We start from the raw sequence: 21,643 nt of genomic DNA, 5'->3' as shown, positions 1-21,643 counted from the left end.
CTCTATGTCATGCTTCAAAATGGCAGACAGGGGCACTTTCTGTCAAATGAGCTTTAGTTAAAGCACCCCCACTGCTATTTTGAAGCACAGGGACGCTGATACACGAGATGCTTTGGACACTTTAATTAGAGTGGTTCTTAGAGATGCTCTAATTAAAGCACCTCCTTCCACCCCCAGAGCAAGTCACCTAGGGTTGCCAACCCTCCGGGATTACCCTGGAGTCTCCAGGAATTAAATATAAACCTCTAGGAGACTACTGGGAGTCACTCAGGAGATAAATGATAGGGCATTCATTAAAGTAAATATTAAAATTTGAAACCAATTTATACAGTGGGATTTTGCCTTCCTGATGTAAAGTCTATGCATCATAATCCACAACTGATGTGTGTAAGCATGTGAGCACATTCACGTTGTGTCACAGGCACAGAATTCTGGAAACCTCCTGGAATAGATTCAAACAGAGTTGGCAACCCTAAGCAGGTGTAAAAATACCTAGAGGTGCTAGATTTAATGTTCATTACTTAAAATGCATTCATGAATGTGTAGACATGCCCACTATCTTGCACATGTAACCACTATTATTTTTAGAGAAAGTAAGAGAAAAAATAAAATAGATGGTGGCAAAGTTTTTAAAATGCATTAGTGAAAGATACAGTGTTGGAAGTATTTGATTCTAGACTGAAGTAAGTATTAGAAAATGTCCTATTTGGAACCATCTTACACTAGCAAAGTATTGACTAGACCAGTGGTTCTCAACCTTTTCTGTATTGTGTCATGGGGTGGGGTCCCTAGGGTTGGCTGTGATGCCTGTAGGGCCCTGTGACCTTGCCAGCTTCACTGTATGGGTGCCTTCTATTCTCTCCTGCCATGTCTTGATGGTTAAGATATAGATGGTAGATAGGGAGGCTGCCCTCAAGGTGCTATGCAGTCACGGTCCTGGTGGACCCCACTAAACTGTGTTGGTTCTTAGACCCAATTGCTGGGTTCCCCTCTAAGTAAGTGCTTCACGGGACACCCCAAGCCTTATGGGCTAGATGCATGACTCCAAAACCCCTTTATCATGCCCTATGCCTTGCAGATGGTATGTAGACATTGTCTCCCATGATGAAGCCTCAGTTTAGTTTGGCCTGAGTAACTGCGCCCTCTGGCACTGGGGTCTTCTCACCCCCTGTTGCTGCATTCTTTGGAGCCAGGGCTATGCACAGCAGTGTGCCGCAATGAGGCCTCCTCCCCCTCCCCAATAGCCTCAGTCTGGCCCACCAGATTAAAAGCAACAACATAAATATGAGCCCCTGGGCTATAACATAACAGCAACCATAACCCTGGATACTTTAGTTTCACCAGCAGCAACACAGGCACCCAGGTATCTCCATGGAGTTTTTTCCATGAACTCCACTCCCCCTGACAGTTTCCAGGGCCCTAACTGCTTTCAGCCCCAGCCCTGGGGCTTATACGTTCCCAGGGCCCTGCCTTCTTCTGGCTGTACCAGTGCCCCTCACTCCCAACCTATAGTCCTCCGCCCCCCTTAGTCATGCTGGTGCCCCTCACTCCCAACCCACAACCCCCTGCCCTCCCCAGCCCTGCCAGAGGAGGCCCCCAGCTGTCTCCATCCTGCTTGGGCCATAATGCAGTGGCTGTGGTGGCTCCAGCTCATACAGCCTGTAGGAGAGCAAGTCTGGCCCCAGCATGGGTGGAGGGAGGAGGAGGGAAGGCCTGTACCTCCCTGCTGTTCTGGGTTGGGTTCCTATGCTGCACCAGGCAGACTGGTCACGGCCCTACCCACCCCCCAAGCAGCATTTCCCAGCTGCCACACCTTTGCAAGTACAGGCCCTGGCCTTGGTGCCGCTGGCCCAGCTCCCTGCTGTCCCTGAGGGACCACTCCCCTGCCCCCTTCCCCCACTGGAGTGGAAGGTGCCTTCCCCTAATCCTCCCTGCCCTTTACCTGTACCCAGCTGCTGGGATGCTCCCTTGCCCCTGCCTGGCTGCATACCAGCCACTGAATGTATGCATACAGACGTATGTGAGCCTACTGCCTCTAATTGCCCTAGGTAGCGCTTTGCAGCCTGGAATGCTGCCAGCCTGCTAGGGGAAACCCATGCTTTCCTGCATATTTATGGGACTTGCTCTTGACTCTTTCAGATATTCTTGCAACCCCACTGTTGAGTTGCAACCCACAAGTTGAGAAACACTGGACTAGATGATTACCAAAATTTTTTGCTTTGCTTTTCTTTTAGCATGTTCAGATACAATGATGTGGTATATGTATTTCTCAAACTGTCTCTCTAAAGGACTTTTTTAAAAACCCTTTGTTTTTCCTCATCTAGTCCATTACAGCTGCCTCCTCTGGGCCTCCAGCCTCTCCTGCTGTAATTGTCCAGTCAGTGAATAGACTGGACACTTTGAATGCCTTCAAGACACATTTGTATGTCTATTTTGCTGGGATCCTATGACCCCTGCTGACATCCTGCCCCTGAGGTAGGGGGTTGGACTCAATGATCCTCTGGGGTCCCTTCCAGCCTGAATGTCCTATGAAATCTATGAAAGAGTCGTTAGAAGACTGTCCTGGGAAACTGGAGTTGATGATGTGAATCCCCTTATGCTAAGGGAGACCTAGAACCCAGATCACCTATTTTTTGGGCAAATACTCTTACCACTCATCTATTTGGGAAAAGGTGGGCATTTTCTCTTCTCCATTATATATTGAGCTGTGTGTGTGTTCAGCATCAGATTGTTAGACATGCTCTGACCTTGTCTAAGGAAGTAGGGATTTAGGTAGAGTTTAGGCCTATCTCAATCAATACTGATCTAGAACGTAATGGAAATAAGGCACCAGCATCCTGGATGGCTGATCTGTTTTGCTTCAGAGCATGTAAAGTAGATGAAGTGTAGAGGTCTTGGCATTTTTTCAGGCCAAAATGGAACCACCTAAAGGATTTTACAGCTTCTGAATAAAGTAGGTTTGTATTGGTATTTATAGTTTCATAGTTTCTAGGGTCAGAAGGGACCTGAGTAGATCATCTAGTCCTACCCCCTGCCATGGCAGGAAAGATATGGGGTATCAAAGATACAGCCCACAGGCTGGGTTGTGGAGCCATATCATCCAGACCCTGTTGCTGGATTCAGTGCCTATGGGACTCCACTCTGGCCAGTCTGGGACTGCAAAGCACATGATGTGTACTCCAGCTGGTCTGGGGCAGGCATTGTGTGCAGTGTGGATCCTGGATTGGGCTCCTTGTAGCTGGCATCTGGCATATGAGGGAAGAAGGGGGACTCTGGGTTCCTTGCATGTTCAATCTGGCCCCTGCTCCAGAGAATCTGGGACTGCACTGCATGTGGCGCCTGCTACAGCCAGTCCTTAACCTGTACTGCATGTGGCATCTGCCCTGGATGGAGCTGGAGTGGAAGTGGACAGCAAATGCTGCTTACTTTCAATCTAACCAGAGCAGGTGCCACATGTGGAGCAATCAGAGTGGCGAGATCGAGTGCTGTGAGGGCTGAATATGGAATCCGGTGGTCTTTTTTTTACTTAAAAAAATTACTCTCTAGCTTGTACTGTTGCAGAGAGCACCTCAGAAATGTAAAATGTGTATGATGAATGGTGTACTCTCTGAGATTGCAGTAATAAACAAGGCCTATGATGTCAGCTGTCCCATTAGTTTTAATAAAAGAATGCAATGCGGTGTTAACTGTGTCAACACTGTCAACAATATCACTGATTATCAAAGAATGTAAGGATGATCAAGGCAAGGTACAGACATTACACAACGACTGGCCTAAGTACTTTGAAATTGATCTAAACCTGTACCCATACAGAAGTTTGCACATAGAGGCTAAATACAGACAGTCAAAAAGCCTGAGGCTGTATCGATTCAGTCTTTGAAGGTTAGTCTAAACAGCACAGATTAAATTGAAATGGAAGTGAACAGACATTTACCTTTGATTCAGGAAATGCAGCCACGTGCCAGCAGTGGCTCAGACCAGAAATGGGCACTGATGGGCCCTAGATGGGCACTAGAACATGGCTCTTTGGCCATATCAGGGCTAGGGGCATTGGGTTCACTTCCTTTTCCTACTTCCCCAAGGTCTCTGGGTTTTATAGTCCAAAATCACAACAGCAGGACTCTGTAGGTTTGCTCATCACTTCATAGTTGGTAGGGTTAGAAGGGACCTGAGCAGATCATCAAGTCCGACCCCCTACCATGGGCAGGAAAGAATGCTGGGGTCAAATGACCCCAGCTAGGTGATTACCTAGCCTCCTTTTGAAGACCCCCAGGGTAGGAGCAAGCACCACTTCCTTTGGAAGTTGGTTCTAAATCCTAGCCGCCCTGACTGTGAAGTAGTGTTTCCTGATGTCCTGTTCCTGCTTCCAGAGTCCTCTGGGATTTGTAGTCCACAGTTTTAACCAGTAGTAAGTTAAAGTTGGGGAAGGGGTGTTTATCCCCCACTCTTTGGCTCCAAAACCACAGCCAGGGCTTGCCTGGGGGCAGGGACAGTCCCCACCCTGGAGACTGGCCTGCATTCCCAGCTGGGTTTACCCCTCGCCATCCCCTTGTCAGCTAGCCCTCACTGCTCCAGCTAGGAACCAGAGGGGTGAGGCCAGCCTTGCTTTCTAGAGCAGAGCCCAGCCCAGGGCTGAAAAACATTCTGGGGGACTGTGATTTAACTTGAACCAGGAAGAGGTCTGGGACAGAAATTTCATAAATTGATTTGACCCAAATCTGTTAAGTCTGATACTACATTCCATCAGGTTTAACTTAAACCAGTTTCAGCCATTTTGAAATTGGTTTATGTGCACCTAGCTTCTGTTCTGTTTCCGGTTTAAACCAGTTTCTGATGACTTAAACTGGTTTATTTGTAACTTCTGTCCCTAGCCAGACTGGTCTAAAAATGGCAGAACCCAGCCTAAGATAGATCTGAGTTGCTGTGCATTCAAAATAAATCGATTTAGCTTAGACTAGTGAATTGAATTTCTGTAACAGATGCCCTAGTGATTCAAGTTGGATTATTGTCTTCTAACATCTCAGGCTCCTTTGTAGGCCACACAACCCTCCCTCCCCTGACAGGGAAATGCATTAGCACTTGGCCTGCGCTTGGCTGCTTCAGCCAAGCAACCTGCAGGGCTCATCCCCAAGCTTTCCCAGAGCTGAGTCAGCACAGACCCTTTCCATAGCCCTGCCTCTAGCCATGTCAGCTGCAGGTTGGTGGGTGGGAGGCTGAAGGGAGGTGCCTGTGTTCTTTGCAGGAGCCCTGGGATTGGGTACCCATGTCCCCAGGTCATGCCCTCACACCTCATCACAATGCACCCCATGATATACACACAGATCTAACATGGAGCCCAGGAGAACCCCTGTGCTTTGGTACAGTCCCACAGACTGCAAGCATAGCCCCTGCATACCCACCCAGCAGGTGGGCACAATCCCATGGACTGCAGCCCTGGCTCCTGCACACCCAGCCATGGACTCCATTCCCCCATACATGAGTGCAGCCCCATGGATGGCAACTCTGCTTCCTGCACACCACATCTCAGTGGCCAGTCAGGCACCCTGCCACCCAGACCCCAGCATGCCCCCCACCTCAGGCAGGAGCTGGTGCAGGCAACTTGGGACTGGGCCTGCATGGAGGCAACCCTGTGACCTCTGTGGCTCAGCCAGTGTCTGCAGGTACCTGGGCACCTAGGGTGCTGTAAGGCTTTTTTTGGCTCCTAGCTACAGGGTCCCAGAGTACTAGGACTAAGGGCATTGGGTGAAGGCAGAATTGAGCATCCAAACTGGGGCAAGCAGGCAGACTTGAGCATCCAAACTGTGTGCGCAGCCCCATCAGGGGAGATGGTTGGACCTGGTGCTGACCATGGGTGATGACCTGGTGAGGGGGCTGTGGGTGCTCGACCACCTGGGCGACAGTGATCATCACCTGCTGGAATTCATGATCCAGCACATGGTGGCAAAGCCCTGCAGCAAGGCAGCAGCCCTAGATTTCAGGAGGGCAGACTTCAATAAGCTAAGGAGAATAGTCGGGGAAGCACTGAGGTTCTGGAGAGGAGGGGAGCCAGGTGTCCAAGAAGAGTGGTTGTTCCTTAGGGAGATGATCCTCCAAGCCCAAAGGCAGGTAATCCCAACACGGGAGCAGGAGGGTGCAAAAGCCCCTGTGGCTGACCAAAAGCATCCAGGAATGTCTTTTAGCTAAAATGGAGGTGTACACCCAATGGAAGGGAGGGGCCATCACCAGGGAGGACTATATTGCAGTTGCTAGGAAATGCAGAGGGGCAATCAGGAAGGCCAAGGCGGAGATGGAACTGGGACTAGCTACCCGCATCAAGGACAACAGGAAGTCCTTTTTTAAATACATAGGGGGCAAAAAGAAGGTACTGGGTAATGTGGGGCCCCTGGAAGACACGCTAGGAAATTTGGTTGTCACACCAGATGACAAAGCTAACCTATTTAATGACTTCTTTGCCTCCATTTTCCTGATCAGGGACAAGATCAGCCCCTCCACTGGGCCCCCCTTAGGCCCCAGGGGAGGCGCACCTAGGCCAAGGGTCAGTGAGGACCTAGTCAGGGAACTTCTGGAAGTACTGGATGTATTTAAATCAGCTGGTCTGGACGATCTCCACTCCAGAGTGCTGAGGGAATTTGCTGAGGTCATTGCGGGACCCCTGGCACAGCTTTATGAGCACTCGTGGTGCTCTGGTGTGGTGCCAGAGGACTGGAAGAGGGCCAATGTGTTTCCCATCTTCAAAAAAGGGAGGAAGGAGGACCCAGGAAACTATAGGCCAGTTAGTCTTACCTCGATCCTGGGTAAGCTTTGTGAGAGAATTATTCCGGCACATGTCCACAAGGGGCCAGCAGGGGAGATTATGCTTAGGGGCAACCAACACGAGTTCATTAGGGGCAGGTCCTGGCAAACCAACCTGGTGGCCTTCTATGACCAGGTCACCAAATCCTCAGATGCAGGGGTAGCAGTGGACATAGTCTTCCTGGACTTTCGGAAGGCCTTTGACACTGCCTCTCACCCCGTTCTCATTAAAAAACTGGGGGACTGTGATGTCAACACCTACACAGCCAAAACAGGTCGCCAACTGGCTGGAGGGCCGCACCCAGTAAGTGGTAGTGGATGAGTCATTTTCAACCTGGAGGGATGTGGGCAGTGGGGTTCCTCAGGGTTCAGTCCTCAGGCCTGCACTGTTCAACATCTTTATCAGTGACTTGGATGAGGGGGTGAAAAGCACCCTGTTCAAATTTGCCAATGACACTAAGATGTGGGGCGGATGTGGGCATGCTAGGAGGAAGGAATAGGCTACAATCAGATCTAGACAGGTTACAGGGGTGGGCAGAGGAGAATAGGATGGGATTCAACACTGACAAGTGCAAGGTGATGCACCTGGGGAGGAAAAACCAGCAGCATACCTACAGACTGGGGAACTCCCTTCTTGTCAGTGCAGAGGCAGAAAAGGATCTTGGAGTCGTCATTGATGCCAAGATGAACATGGGACAGTAGTGTGGGGATGCAGCCAGGAAGGCCAACCGCACCTTGTCATGCATCCACAGAGCATCTCAAGCAGATCCAAGGAGGTGATACTCCCCTTCTATGGTCAGGCCGCAGCTGGAGTACTGCATCCAGTTCTGGGCACTGCACTTCAAGAGGGATGTGGATGACATGGATTGGGTCCAGAGGAGGGCCACTCTGATGATCAGGGGGCAACAGGGCAGGCCCTACGAGGAGACGCTACGGGACCTGAACCTATTCAGCCTCCACAAGAGAAGGCTGAGGGGGGATCTAGTGGCCTGTTACAAACTAGTCAGAGGAGACCAGCAGGCATTAGGGGAGTCCCTGTTCCCCCGAGCACTACCAGGAGTGACTAGAAATAATGGTCACAAGCTGGCAGAGGGCAAATTCAAATTAGACATCAGGAGGTGCTACTTCACTGTCAGGGCGGCTAGGATCTGGAACCAACTTCCAAGCAAAGTGGTGCTGGCTCCTACCCTGGGGGTCTTTAAGACAAGGCTTGACAATCACCTTTCTGGGGTCGTATGACCCCAGTACTTTTTCCTGCCATGGCAGGGCGTCGGACTCAATGATCTGCTCAGGTCCCTTCTGACCCTACTAACTATGAAACTATGCTGCTGGAAACTTCAGGAGCAGGCAGGGACTGCATTGACATGGCAGGGGGTTAGGGGTGTGTTCACTCATGTTTGACAGCCAATCGGAAGTGGACCAGGCAGTTGGCTGTGCTTGGCAGTCTCTGCTATCCCAGGGAGCTTGTGGGGCCTTCTGGGAAGTGTGCAAGAGTGCCCTCAACCTGCTGGCCTTAGCCAGACTGCATTTCCACCCCACACCCCCACGAAAGGGTGAACATATATTCTGTTCTCTACTGATGTAACATAGGTCGCTTACAGAATACCATGTAAGTTAGATTGATCCCTGCTCAGGCATTTTGAACATCTGTACCTGCCCCAAGGGGGAATCCTATTATATAGACCTGTTTATCCTAAACTCATGACAGAGGTATGAGCTAGAACATAGAGGTTTTAACATCACACATTGAGGTTTCAGGTAGTTTAATTTTTCTGAGGCAGAGGTCAGCTTCCAAAGTTTTGGGAATCACTTCTCTGAGCAAATTGCTTATGAAATATATCAAAAACTGTATTGAAAGATGTACTTCTATTAAATCTACTTCTATTAAAAAAGCTGGGCTTTCCCAAATGAAACATTGCCAGATCTGATTGGTTATCAGACTTGCCAAAATGTCCTCATTCCTTTTGTTGTTCAGGAACTTGATGAGCAATATCAGTTAGCCAGTTCCTCCTACATTTAAAAAAAAAAGGGGGGGTGGGGAACCAGACCCTTTTCTATCACTTTGTTTCTCTGTGACCATAGCAATTTAGGAACCGTAAAACATAGGGTAAAATTAGCTACTAACCCAAAATGCCTGTTTGATAACGGTTCCCTGAATCACTCCTGGGAAATTAATAGATTCATAGAAGTAGGGTCAGAATGGACCTTGTATATCATCAGATCCGACCCTCTGCCCTGGGCAGAAGAGAAAAACTGGGCTCAAAGGACCCCAACCAGGTAGACGTCAAGCCTCCTCTTAAAGACCCCCAGGGTAGGAGCCATCACCACTTCCCTTGGAAGTTGGTTCTAGATCCTAGCTGCCCTGACTCTGAAGTAGTGCCTTCAGATGTCTAGTCTGAACCTACTCTCTAACAACCTGAGGCCGTTATTCCTTGTTACCCCAGGGGGCGCTAGGGGGAACAAGGTCTCTCCCAAACCCCACTGGTTCCCCCTAGTGAGTTTGTAGATGGCCACCAGGTCCCCCCTCAGCCTTCTCTTATGAAGGCTGAACAGGTTAAGGTCCCGTAGCCTCTCTTCGTAGGGTCTTCCCTGCTGTCCCTGGATCATGTGGGTGGCCCTCCTCTGGACCATCTCAATGCTGTCCACATCCCTCCTGAAGCACGGTGCCCAGAAATGGATGCAGTACTCCAGCTGCGACCTACCCAGGGTCACATAGAGGGGGAGAATCACCTCCTTGGCCCTGCTTGAGATGCATCTGTGGATGCACGACAAGGTACGGTTAGCCCTGACTATGACCTCACATTGTTGGCCCATGCTCTTGTGAAGGGAGTTTCCCAGCTGGTAAGTGTGCTACTGGTTCCTACTTCCCAAGTGCAGCACCCTGCACTTGTCAGTATTGAAACCCATCCTTTTTTACGTTAGCCCACCCCTGTAACCTGTCCAGGTCCTGCTGTAATCTGTGCTTCCCTACTAGCATGCCCATCTCACCCCAAATCTTGGTATCATCAGCAAATTTAAATAGGCTGATTTTCATCCCCTCATCCAAGTCATTCAAAAAGAAATTAGTGCGGGCCCAAGGACCAAGCCCTGGGGGACCCCACTGCCCACTTCCCTCCAGGACGAAAAAGACCCATCCACCACCACCCTCTGAGTATGACCCTTCAGCCAATTTGCAATCCATTTGACTGTGTAGGCATCAATGCCACAGTTGCCTAGTTTTTTAATGAGAATGAGGTGGGAGACCATGTCAAAGGCCTTGCTGAAATTCAGAAAGACTACATCCACCACAACACCTGCGTCCAATGCTTTTGTGAACTGATCATATAAGGCAATCCATTTGGTCTGACAGGACCTGCCCCTAATGAAACCGTGCTGGTTGCCTTTGGGCATTATCCCTGTTGCTGGCCCATCACAGATGTGCTCCTTGATAATCTTCTCAAAGAGTTTCCCCAGGGTTAAAGTAAAACTACCTGTAATTGCCCGGATCCTCCCTCTTCCTTTTTTAAAGATGGGGACCATGTTGGCTTTCTTCCAGTCATCTGGCACCTGGCCAGAGCACCACAAGTGCTTGAAAAGCCATGCCAGGGGCCCTGTAATAACCCCTGCCAATTCCCTCAACACCCTGGGGTGGAGAGCATCTGGACCTGCTGATTTGAACATGTCCAGCCCCTCCAGAAGCTCTAACCCGGTCCTCACTGACCTTAGGCCTGGCGGCGTTTCTCCCAAATCTATCTGGAATCTTGGTCAGGGAGTCCCGGTCCCCGCACAAGAAAATGGAGGCAAAGAATTTGTTAAAGAGGTCTGCTTTCTCCTCTGGTGCAACCACCAGATTGCCAAACATATCCTGCAGGGGCCCCACATTACCTGGTGCCTTCTTCATTCTCCCTATATATTTAAAAAAAGGACTTTTTATTATCTTTGATCCTTGACGCTAGCCCTAGCTCGGTATCTGCCTTAGCTTTTCTAACAGCCCCCCTACAGACCCAAGCGGTGGAAGCATACTCCTCTTTGGTGATAGCTCCACCCTTCCACCGGGTGTACGCCTCCTTTTTGGCAGTCAAGCATTCACAAATGCTCTTGGTGAGCCAGGGAGGCTTTTGGGCACTCCTGCCCCCCTTGCTTCTTGTTGGGATTGTCACCCCTTGGGCTCTGAGTATTGTCTCCTTAAGGAAAAACCACTCATCTTGAGCATCTTGGGCACTGAGTTCCCCTACTCTTGAGGACCCCAGCGCCTCTCCCACTAATCACCTCAACTCATTGAAGCTGGCCCTCTTAAAGTCTAGGGCTACTGCCTTGCTGCAGGCCCTTGACACCTTGGGCTGGATGGTGAATTCCAGCAAGCGATGATCACTATCGCCCAGGTCAAGGATCTGGAGCCCTCTTACCTATTTAGTGCCTCTCTCCTTAAAATATGTTGGCAGCATTCCAAAGAGTATTACAGAATTGATGAAATTCACTATAGCCTTGAGCATATTTTTACTGGGTGGGAGCTAAATCATGCAAGCACATGTCCTGAACATTGCACAGTGCCTGTGAGTGCTTTGTACCAACAAATAAACCAAGGGAAGGGTTGTTGTTAAATGTTTTAGTATCAACATGCCAGAGCTTTAAACTGGCACACACAACTGAAATCTCACCACTGAATAAGGAATACAAAGATTTTTCAGGCTCATACATTTTGGGGTTTTTTTCAGATGCTTATGAAAATATACTTGTTTGTTTAAAACTGGGTCTGGCTGCTTCAGTACATCAGGGATTTTAACTTTTTTCACTGCATGACTCTGCAGAGATCAGTTACAAGGGTAAAACTGTAGCAAATGCAGTTCACCTTCTCAATTCTAATTTTCTTTAGTTTTAAATGCTACGCAGTCAGAGCTGGTATTGTTGGAAAAAGAATGGAAGATGGAATGTCACACACCTCCACTCCAGATTAAAAAAAAACCCAGACCCGCTAGTTCCCTGACTCATGTCTGCCATTCTCATGCCCTTCTCTGCCCTGATATTAATGAACAATATAATCTCACTTTTTATAAATGAATGCAATTACGTGTGCAGCTGAGAAAACCAGGAACGGTTCTATTTTCAGATGTCTCTGTCGTCTTAGAGTACTATTTTTCCTGCTTTTTGTAAATTTAAAGAGGCTACTTACAGGAACTGGTCAGGAATTTCCAATAACACTTCTGTATTAATACTCATTTATCAAAACTGAAACTGTTTTCTGGAAAAGTTCAGTTTTGATACATTTCTTAACTCGGAAGATTTTTTCCCTGAAAAGAACCCTGACATTTTCCAAAAAGTCATTTTTGACAACTAATAACAAGTTTTATTTTAATAATATTTTGTTTAGAAATATTAGTCAATTTATTCTAGATTGCTAAAAATAAGTTAAAAATAAAAGACTGACATCAGATTAATTTGGTTTTATATAATCAACATGAAACATTTTGAAACATACACATTTTTTTCTCTCCAGATTTTCAGCTTGCAAAAATATTAGGGAGGGCTTATGTCCTTTCTTATGTTCTCAGGAAAAAATGCCAGTCTCTTGAAAGTTCTTGCATAACAGAAAGCTGCTTTCCACTAAACTGCAGGCCACTTGACCTGTGGAGCTTGACAAAAGGAAAGGCAAACCCATTTTCAAGCCCCACCTCAAAAGATAATGTCCTACTACTCCAGGGAGCTGGAGCAAAAGCAAGGGCAACACTGGACCCCTGCTAAACCAGATGGGACAACTGATGCCCAGGAAAAAGCAAACTTGCTAAATGGGTACTTTGCATCAGCTTTTCACCAGCCCCATGGGATGCCCCTGCCTGCTGCGGGACAGGGAGGCCCGGGTGAGGGAGATTCCTTACCCTCCATCAAAGCTGACCTTGTGAAGGAACACCTTGACAGGCTGGATACTGTCAAGTCAGCCGGCCCTAAGAGTTTACACCCAAGAGTACTCAAGGAGCTGGCAAGCATCATAGCTCAGCCCCTGGCACGGATCTTTGAGAACTCCTGGTGCTCTGGTGAGGTGCCCAAAGATTGGAGGAGGGCCAATGTGGTGCCTGTCTTCAAGAAGGGGAGGAAAGTAGATCCAGCAAACTACATACCCATAAGCCTGACCTCTATCCTGGGGAAGGTTTTGGAAAAGATTATCAAAGAGGCCATCCTTAAAAAACTAGTTGAAGGCAATATCCTGAGGGATACCCAGCATGCGTTTGTTGCAGGTAGGTTTTGCTCATTTCCTTTTATGACCAGGTGACTTATCACCTGGACAAGAGGGAAGAGATTGATGTCATATATCTTGACTTTAAAAAAGCCTTCGATCTGGTACCCCATGATCACCTCTTGGCAAAACTGGCTAACTGCAGCCTTGACCTCACCACGATCCACTGGCTGGGGAAATGGCTCCACGGTAGGACCCAAAGGGTGGTGGTTGATGGAAGTCAATTGTCATGGTGTGCTGTGACCAGTGGGGTCCCTCAAGGCTCTGTCCTTGTGCCTATACTTTTTAACATCTTCATCAATGATGTGGACATTGGTGTCAGAAGCAGACTGGCCAAGTTCACTGATGACACCAAACTCTGGGGTAAAGCATCCACACCTGTTTATCTTGCTGGGATCCTATGATCCCTGCTGACTTCCTGACCCTGGGACAGGGGGCTGGATTCAGTGATCCTCCCGGGGCCCTTCCAGCCTGAATGTCTATGAAATCTATAATATATTACATCCCATCAAGTAATGAAGTCCTCCATGGGTACCCTCACTATGCACAAGTCTAACAGGTGTAAGGAAATGGTAGATCAAGTGCAGAAGTTGAAAGGGAACAGGGCAGAAGATACAGGACAGAGAGGGAGAGGAAAGATACCATGATGAAAGGATACCAATGGTGAGGAAAGGGGTGGGGTGGGGCGAGAAAGGAGGCAAAATGTATGTCAATACTGCTTTCAAAAGTTATGACTACAGCTCACATGGACATACCCAAGCTAGCTTAGGTAAAGAATGATAGTTTTAGCTAAAATCAAGTGTAGGCTAGTTAGTATGGAGCTTGGTGTGGGCTAGCCATTCAAGTATTTACCCAGGTTCTCAGGTGGGCTATGCATCCCATTACTGAGCTCTAGGCTACTGCAGCTATGCTGATTTAAGCCCAGTTTAGGGAGGTATGAATGAGTTAGTCTGTCACATATTTGCTGCTTCTGAATGAGAGGAGGAAGGAACAGGCCTGAGAAGAAACCCTAGGGCACAGAACAATAAGGAATGGCATTTTGTTTTGTTTCCTTGTCATGGCCAAACACTTACGCACACCCTGCCTTAAACACCATTAGTCTATTACCAATCTTGAGAATCTTCTCATTGCATAAATATCTTGTTTTTCATACCTAGTGAACCTGGAAAACGAGTTTTGTTTTTAATAGAAATAATATTTCAAATTAAGAAATGATTGTAAGTGTATTTGCAAAAGCTAAATTTTTCAGATTTTTTTTGTACACACACATTCATTTCCAAAGCTATCATAGTATTGAACAATTTAGACCCTACTGAAATCTCAGATTGTGCAAGTCTTTTGGAATCTTTGAAACTTGAATACTTCTGTTTCACTGTTTTCACATTTGAAGAAACAGCAGGTGTGTCTTGAAAATCTAGTTATTTGTGTTAAAACTTGGTAAAAGTCAAATAATGGGTGATATTTCACTGCTCAGCACTTTTCTAGGTTTCTTATTTTTTATGAATGTTTCACTATTTCATGAATTTTATTTTGATTTTTCTTGCTTATTTTATTTTATGAAAATTCATTCATAAGGAATGAATTAAAATGGAAAATGTGAAGCCTTAGTGTCCAACACAACTCCCATTCGAATCAATGGACAACATTCCACTAATTTCAGTAAGACTCACTCAGATGGGATTTTTTCTTTCAGATATTAATAGAATCTGATTTCCTCTGTTACATTTTTACTAACTTGCATAGACATGTTGGTTAAGATGACAAACAAACCTCATCTGACTTTGTGGCTGCACCTTAATCTCATGAGAATGTGTACACACACACACACGCACACACACACGCAGATGCATATGTATATGTTTATGTTTATACATTTATGTTTCCTTTAGATCTTTCAGAAGGATTCATCACTGAATAAAATGTCAACATTCAGCATTCGAAAATCATCTAATCAAACCGGTAATGCTGCTGCTGTTTTATTTTCCTACTTCCAAAGCATTTAGACTATTGCAGAAACAAAGTTCTTCTCTTTGCATTTATGCAGTATATGATTGATTCAAGTGCTAGTTAGCCCTGCTTGTTCTTATTTAAACAGGGTCCCTTCCTCCCCATGTCCATATTCTAAGAAGGGCAGACTAATTATTTGAACGGGCAATGCAAATGAGGATCCACTTGGGAGGCAGAAGCTGCAGAACTGTTTGATTTTTATCAGCACTCTTTCTGGCTGAAGGGCTGTGTATGCCAACACCACAGAAGGGAGGTGGTGATGGGGAGAGAGAAACAGCAGGGTCAGAGATGCTTTCTACTTGCTGATGCCTGTGGTTACTATGGGGAATAAGGAGCAGCCCAGTGAGGGACATGTTGAACAGCTGGTTAAGGAAGCAAAAGGTCAGGCAATGGGCAAAGGAAATTTTGCTGAGAGAGAGAAGAAAGGGCTGCTCCTTGGAACTTCGTGGCTAAGTACAGACAGTCAAAAAGCCTGAGGCTAAATTGATTTGATATTTGCAGGTTTTCTTAAACTGCATAAATAGGGCTGGGGAAAATATGGCCCATGGGCCAGATCCAGCCTATGGAGGACTTTGTCCAGCCCCTGGTGGGTGCCTTGGTCCCACTTGGCCCAGGTACTATCCTGGCACTCTCTGAGCATGCCATATGGCTGGGGCAGCTCCGCAGCGACACTACCTTTCTAGGCAGCCCAGGTGGCAGCAACTCCTTCTTGCTGCCGCCACTGCTGGCCCCAGCCCCGTGGTGCTGGTGGGGACCCATGCACATAGCTAAGCCCCCAGCCTGCCCCATGCCTGCTCTGGACTTACCCACCCATGCTGAGCATCAGCAGCAATGGCAGCAGTTAGGTAGAAACTGCAGCTCAGCACAGGGGAAAAGCAGCCCCTTCTCCTTGCCGCTGCTGGGCCCTTCTTGCTGTAGCTGTCCGGAGCCCTGCCTGGGCTGCCCTATGGCTCCTTTGTGCTGCCACTGCTGCTCTGCTGGGTGGGCCAGAGGCATCAGTGTTGGTGACAGAGAAGAGAGGAGCTGCAGGGCAGCCTGGGTGCAGGCTCCAGGTGGCTGCAGCAAGAAGGGCCTGGCAGCAGGGGGGAGTGGGGCACTGCTGCTCAGCATGGGTGGATGGTCCAGAGTGGGCATGGGGTGGGCTCCGTGTGTAGGTCCTGGCTGATTTGCTCTGGTTGAGTTGAGTCTGGAGCAGGCATGGGGTGGGGTCAGGGCTGGGGGCTGTGAGCTGTTGGCAGTGGTGGGGAGGAGCTGCAGAGTGTATGAGCTCTGGGCTATTGCAGGGTGGGGGACGTGCATGTGTGTGTGTGGCTCCCACACCCACCCCACCATATGCATACCCCCTCCCCCACACACAATCAAGCCCCCCACAAACATCACACCCACTCATACCCTCCCCCACACCCTTGCCACAGTTCACCACACATACTTCCAGCCCAACCACACCCTACACACAATATACAAGAGTAAGCCTTTATTATGAGCTATTATGCAATCACCTCTATATACACTTTTCAAACCCACACAAATAAGGGCAAAAATACTCTTGGAAATAAAATATATTATTTTAGATGTTTGATTTTTAGTATATGATTTGGTTTTTTTTCTGATTCAAAGATGGTAAACCCCTCTTCCCAAAAGAAGTACTTCCGGGGGCAAAGGAGGGACTTCTGGTGGCAGAGGTTGGGGGTTAGGGCACCAGGATTTCCAAACCCAAGATGGCAACTGACCGGGGCAACTGTCAAGGGGAGGACCTACCATTGCGGGCCTCAGCAGCTCACCAAAACTTGTTACGCAGCCCTCCAGCCGAAATAATTGCCTTCCCTGCTCTAGCACCCCCTGGCTTCTAGCCTGAGCTGCTGCAAGCATGTGGCTGCATTTCCAGAATCAAAAGTGAATGTCTATTCACTTGCAAATCAGTTAAATCTATGTAGATTAGACTAACCTGCAAAGATTGAATCAATTCAGGCTCGGGCTTTTTGAATGTCTGTACTTAACCTGTGTGATAGGTTATTCTGGGGCAAGGAAAATTCTAAATCTTTCCCACTGACAATGTTTCACTTTGTGTAAATAAATATTCCCTGGGACAGAAGTGGCAACCTGTGGCATTCATGCTGGCCCCTGTGTGAGGCATATGGCAGAAAGAGAAGGGAGTACAGCAGCAGATAAGGCAGGGAGCAGAAAGCAGAGTAGCAAATTGGGAAAGGTGAGGGGATTGGAGTGGCACTTGGGAAGTGTCCAGGCTTAGTTGTGCATCTACCTAAAAGGTTGGGTTCCACTGCCATTGGACATGGACTAGAAATCAGGACTCCTGTCCTTTCAGTAAGCGTCCTATCACCAGACTAAAAATATCTCAGATTCAATCTCTTTCTGATTCAGGACAGGGATTTGAATCAAGATTTCCCACAATCACTGGTGATGTGTAGGGAGGAGGTACATACGGGTGCATGTGCACCCCCTGAGTGTGGCGGTGCACCCCCTATGAAAAGGTACCGCCAATACTGTCAGCAGTGCCTACAGGTGGTTGCCACTCGCCACCACCCCTACCATCACCGACACTGCTGGCGGTGTCTGCGGGTGGTTGCCAACCCCTGGTTGGTACTTGTCACCCTGCCCCCCTCATCCTACCACTGACAGTGCTAGCAGCATCTGCGGGAGCTCACTGCTTATCGCTGTGTGCTCTCACACAGTCAGGAAGGCCAACTACACCTTGTCATGCATCCACAGATGCATCTCAAGCAGATCCAAGGAGGTGATCCTCTCTCTCTATGCGGCACTGGTCAGGCTGCAGCTAGAGTACTGTGTCCAGTTCTGGGTGCCGCACTTCAAGAGGGATGTGGACAACATGGAGAGGGTCCAGAGGAGGGCCACTCGTATGATCAGGGGGCAGCAGGGCAGGCCCTACGAGGAGAGGCTACGGGACCTGAACCACAAGAGAAGGATGAGAGGGGATCTAGTGGCCTGTTACAAACTAGTCAGAGGGGACCAGCAGGCATTGGGGGAGTCCCTGTTTCCCCGAGCACTATCAGGAGTGACTAGAAATAACGGTCACAAGCTGGCAGACGGTAGATTTAGGCTAGATATCAGGAGGCACTACTTCATGGTCAGGGCGGCTAGGATCTGGAACCAACTTCCAAGCAAAGTGGTGCTAGCTCCTACCCTGGGGGTCTTTAAGAGGAGGCCAGATGAACACCTTACTGGGGTCATTTGACCCCAGTACTCTTTCCTGCCATGGCAGGGGGTCGGACTTGATGGTCTGCTCAGGTCCCTTCCAACCTTACTAACTATGAAACTATGAAACTCTTGCCATGCACCCCTAGCTGCTGAGGGCATGCGTCATTCATGCCCACAACTTGGGTAAGAGTCTTAATTCACTTTCAGGAAATAAAGTGGGTCTCCTTTAAGTCCTTCTGTTTACACTGTTCCACTTTGTATAAAATAATTAATGAGTCAGAATAAGGCCAGTAGTTAGGATTCTTGCTTGGGAGGTAGGACCTATTTTTCAGTCCCTGTTCAAGGGAAAGTGATGTGCTCTTTTAATATGAAGTGGAACAGTATCACGGGAAAGATGTAGAACTTTTACTACCCTAGCATACACTGTAGTCTGAGACTAAGGGCACACTCCCAGGATATATGGGTTCTAAATCCCCTTTGGTGTAGAAGGGAATTAAATTTGGATGCCTTGTATCCTAGATGAATGCTCTAACCACTGACGTATTTGGCAAATGTGAATACTGCTGTGCCTCCATACATTTTTCTCCCAGCTGGAACTCTTTGGCAAACTCTTTGAATAGTTTCAGGGCCATCAAAACTCCATTTTTTTCAGCTAATGGAAACTTTCCAGAAATAAAAAACCATTCTGATCTATACATTTTAGATACATGAGTTTGGATTTGAAGCAAAAGGTTTTCCCTGTATCTTCCCACCCCTTTTGCACTGCTCAAGGACTGCAAGAAATCTAGAGCAAAACATTAAAACTGCAATACACTTAATTTCTTAATTTGAATCTGGGAGATATGGGAAAAGGGCTATACTGTGAGGGTGGAGTCGTATTTGATTTAGAGCCATATTCTCTTTCACATTTCTCTGCTTAATACCACTTGCTTAGCTCCATAAGTGCCAAAAAATAATGCAAATTTTAGTTTCTATTCCTATTTGCATAGCTATGCTTCCCTTGTGTTTCCCTTCTGAATGGGATCAAAACTTAAGTCTCCACTTCGGGCATTTGCAACCATAACATAACAAATGTGCACAGTTGCAGAGTGCTTTTAACATAGCTGATCCTGCAAAAATGTAACCTTTGCCTGATCACAGCAATGGAGACTCAGTCCCCACCCCTCCCAGTCACTACTGAGAGTTGCCAGTTTGCTGGGGCAGGGGCAGGTAGGGGGGGGTGCATAGGAGGGGCAGGGCTGGGAAGAGGATTAGTCTGGCAGCCTCCCGGGCGGCATAGTTCAAAACACCTTCCAAAGCTCCTCTTACAACTGTCCCAACTTCCAGAAAGAAAGTGAAAGGGAATATGGTTCAGTAAGGTGGATATTGCCTTGCAAGAGAGAGAGACCTGGATTCTGGTCCCAGATACTGCTCTGTCCCATAGTGGGGTAGCAGCTATCCCACTGCCATATATTCATTTTATCCAATGAATATTAAATTCAAGGTGCAGAAAGATGATCAGAGCAGGGTTTTGAGCAGGTGTGTCAAACTCTTTTGGCTCCATGGGCTGGATGAGGATGTCTGGGCCAGTCTGCAGGATGGATCTGGCCATGGACAGGGCCAGTCCAGTGGGATGCCACATGCAGTATGTTCCCTATGCTGGGCCCCTGTTCTGAAGGCAGTATGTATTAGCCCCACTCTGGGGCTTGTAGTGTGTGGGCTGGACCCAAAGCTGCAAGCCCCAGAGCCTTGGGGCTGGCATGGGGCACATGCTACATGTAGCAGCCTACTGGACTGCAGCTCTAGGGCATATCAGGATTAGGTTCCAGACCATTCATGCTCTCCAGAGCCAATATGTAGGACTGGCTAGTTGGGTGTTGCATGCTATGTGCGCCCTGTACCTGCCACCTGTGCTACAAGCTACGCCTATGGCATTGGGCCTGTATACCAGACTGGCTCCATATGCCCCACACCATGTGCAGGGTTAGTATGAGATCCATGGACCAGATCATGAAGCTCCACGGGCCAGTTCCAGCCCATGGGCCATAAGTTTAACTCTCCTGGTTTAGGGCATATAAAGATGAAGCAGGATTTGGCCATTACTGTATAAATGCATGTTAATCAACTAGGTGCAATGGCCTATTTAAAAATAAACATAAGGTTAGTATTGTTGGCTTCTGTCTTCTTGTGAACTTTTATTTAAAGTTTTATGTATTATTTTAAGGTTAAATGTTTTCAATTATTTAACTTGAGATAGAGTCAGAATCCGAATAGACTTTTAAAGTAATATCTTATTCACTATGTGCAACTAGGGTAAAATGTTCCACATACCAGGTGCAGTATTGTTGTTGCTTTGGGTGTACTGATGTTCACAAAAAAACCCAAACATTTCAAGATACACAGGAGACTGTAGCTGAAATGGAGCACAGCCTTAAATATATTAGGGATAATTTGAGGGAGTCCTTGGCTAAAATTCCATCATGAATTCCTTGTTTTGGATGGAGTTCACCGTTCTTGCAACTGGTAAATAATCCTTCCTGAAGATGATTTTATCCCTGAGGCTTATAAAAATATCTTGAAGGGCATTTTTTTATTTAGATTGCAGAAGATTGTATCAGATGTAAGGTATTTAAGGAATGTTACTGGGAGGGAACTCACTCTTTTCTCCAAAAAGTAATTAAGAAACTCATTTTCAGTTTTCAAGTGCTGTGCAGTCTTTCATACTTATTATTGTATTCTTGAACCCTGCTGTACTCATAATGTGCTCGGTGTTCCCCAGGAGCAAAGTGTAAATATGTATAATATATACACTTAATATGGATTTCCTTGCTAACTGATACTGCCTCCTTGCTGGACTGCAGTTATACGATAATCAATTTGTTTGAACTAAAAGAAAAATAAATAACTTCCCACCCCTTCTACCCACCATCCTTTTCCTGCCCAGACTGCTAGAAGTAAGGTGCAAATTTTTAAATGTGACAGTAATCATAATCATTGTAGTAACTTAAGTTAGGATGTAATAAGTTCAGCATTACTTGATGCCTTTAAACAAGATGTGATAGCTCAACCCCTATGGGTGGGTGGTCCAGTGACTCAAATTTTATCCTTGAGCTGCATGTGTTTCTGCAACTGGTCCCAAAAGCAGTAGTGGGCACAATATGTAAGTTCATACTGTTTCCAGGATGCTCCTGGATAGCAGTGCTTACAAGTAGACTCTGCCCATCCACTCCTGCACACTTGTACCAAGTTCCCTCTGCAGCCAATCCTAAGGCCTCTTGAGAGGAGAAGCAAATGAGCAGGTCCCAGGAGGCAGTACTGGGAACATGATGGGCATACCCAATGTGGCTCACAGCTGGGGGGTTTTCAATTGAATTTTCTATATAAAACAGAACTGCATCTTTGTACTCCATATTGTTCCTTTGCTTTAGAAAATATTTTCTGAAGAAGTGACTGTAGGTACTTTCCCTTAAAGTAAACACTTGA

At 47.3% G+C, this 21,643-nt stretch overlaps 1 protein-coding gene across 4 annotated transcripts in view; it reads left to right on the top strand.

The window, feature by feature from the left end:
- Positions 1 to 21,643, top strand: part of SCEL (sciellin) — a 103,410-nt gene that overhangs the window by 7,522 nt on the left and 74,245 nt on the right. For all 4 annotated transcript variants that reach the window (XM_090023884.1, XM_090023901.1, XM_090023874.1 and 1 more), the window contains exon 2: positions 14,890 to 14,959. In XM_090023884.1, coding sequence (XP_089880010.1) covers positions 14,920 to 14,959 — 40 coding nt within the window. In that variant the 5' untranslated portion in view covers positions 14,890 to 14,919. The remainder of the gene's footprint in view (positions 1 to 14,889; positions 14,960 to 21,643) is intronic.

The sequence above is a fragment of the Crocodylus siamensis genome, chromosome 1, assembly GCF_052110815.1.
Source record: "Crocodylus siamensis isolate JL-2025a chromosome 1, ASM5211081v1, whole genome shotgun sequence".
NCBI classification, from domain to species: domain Eukaryota; kingdom Metazoa; phylum Chordata; order Crocodylia; family Crocodylidae; genus Crocodylus; species Crocodylus siamensis.
The sequence above is the reverse complement of the archived record's forward strand: the minus strand, read 5'-3'. Positions and strand labels throughout refer to the sequence as shown.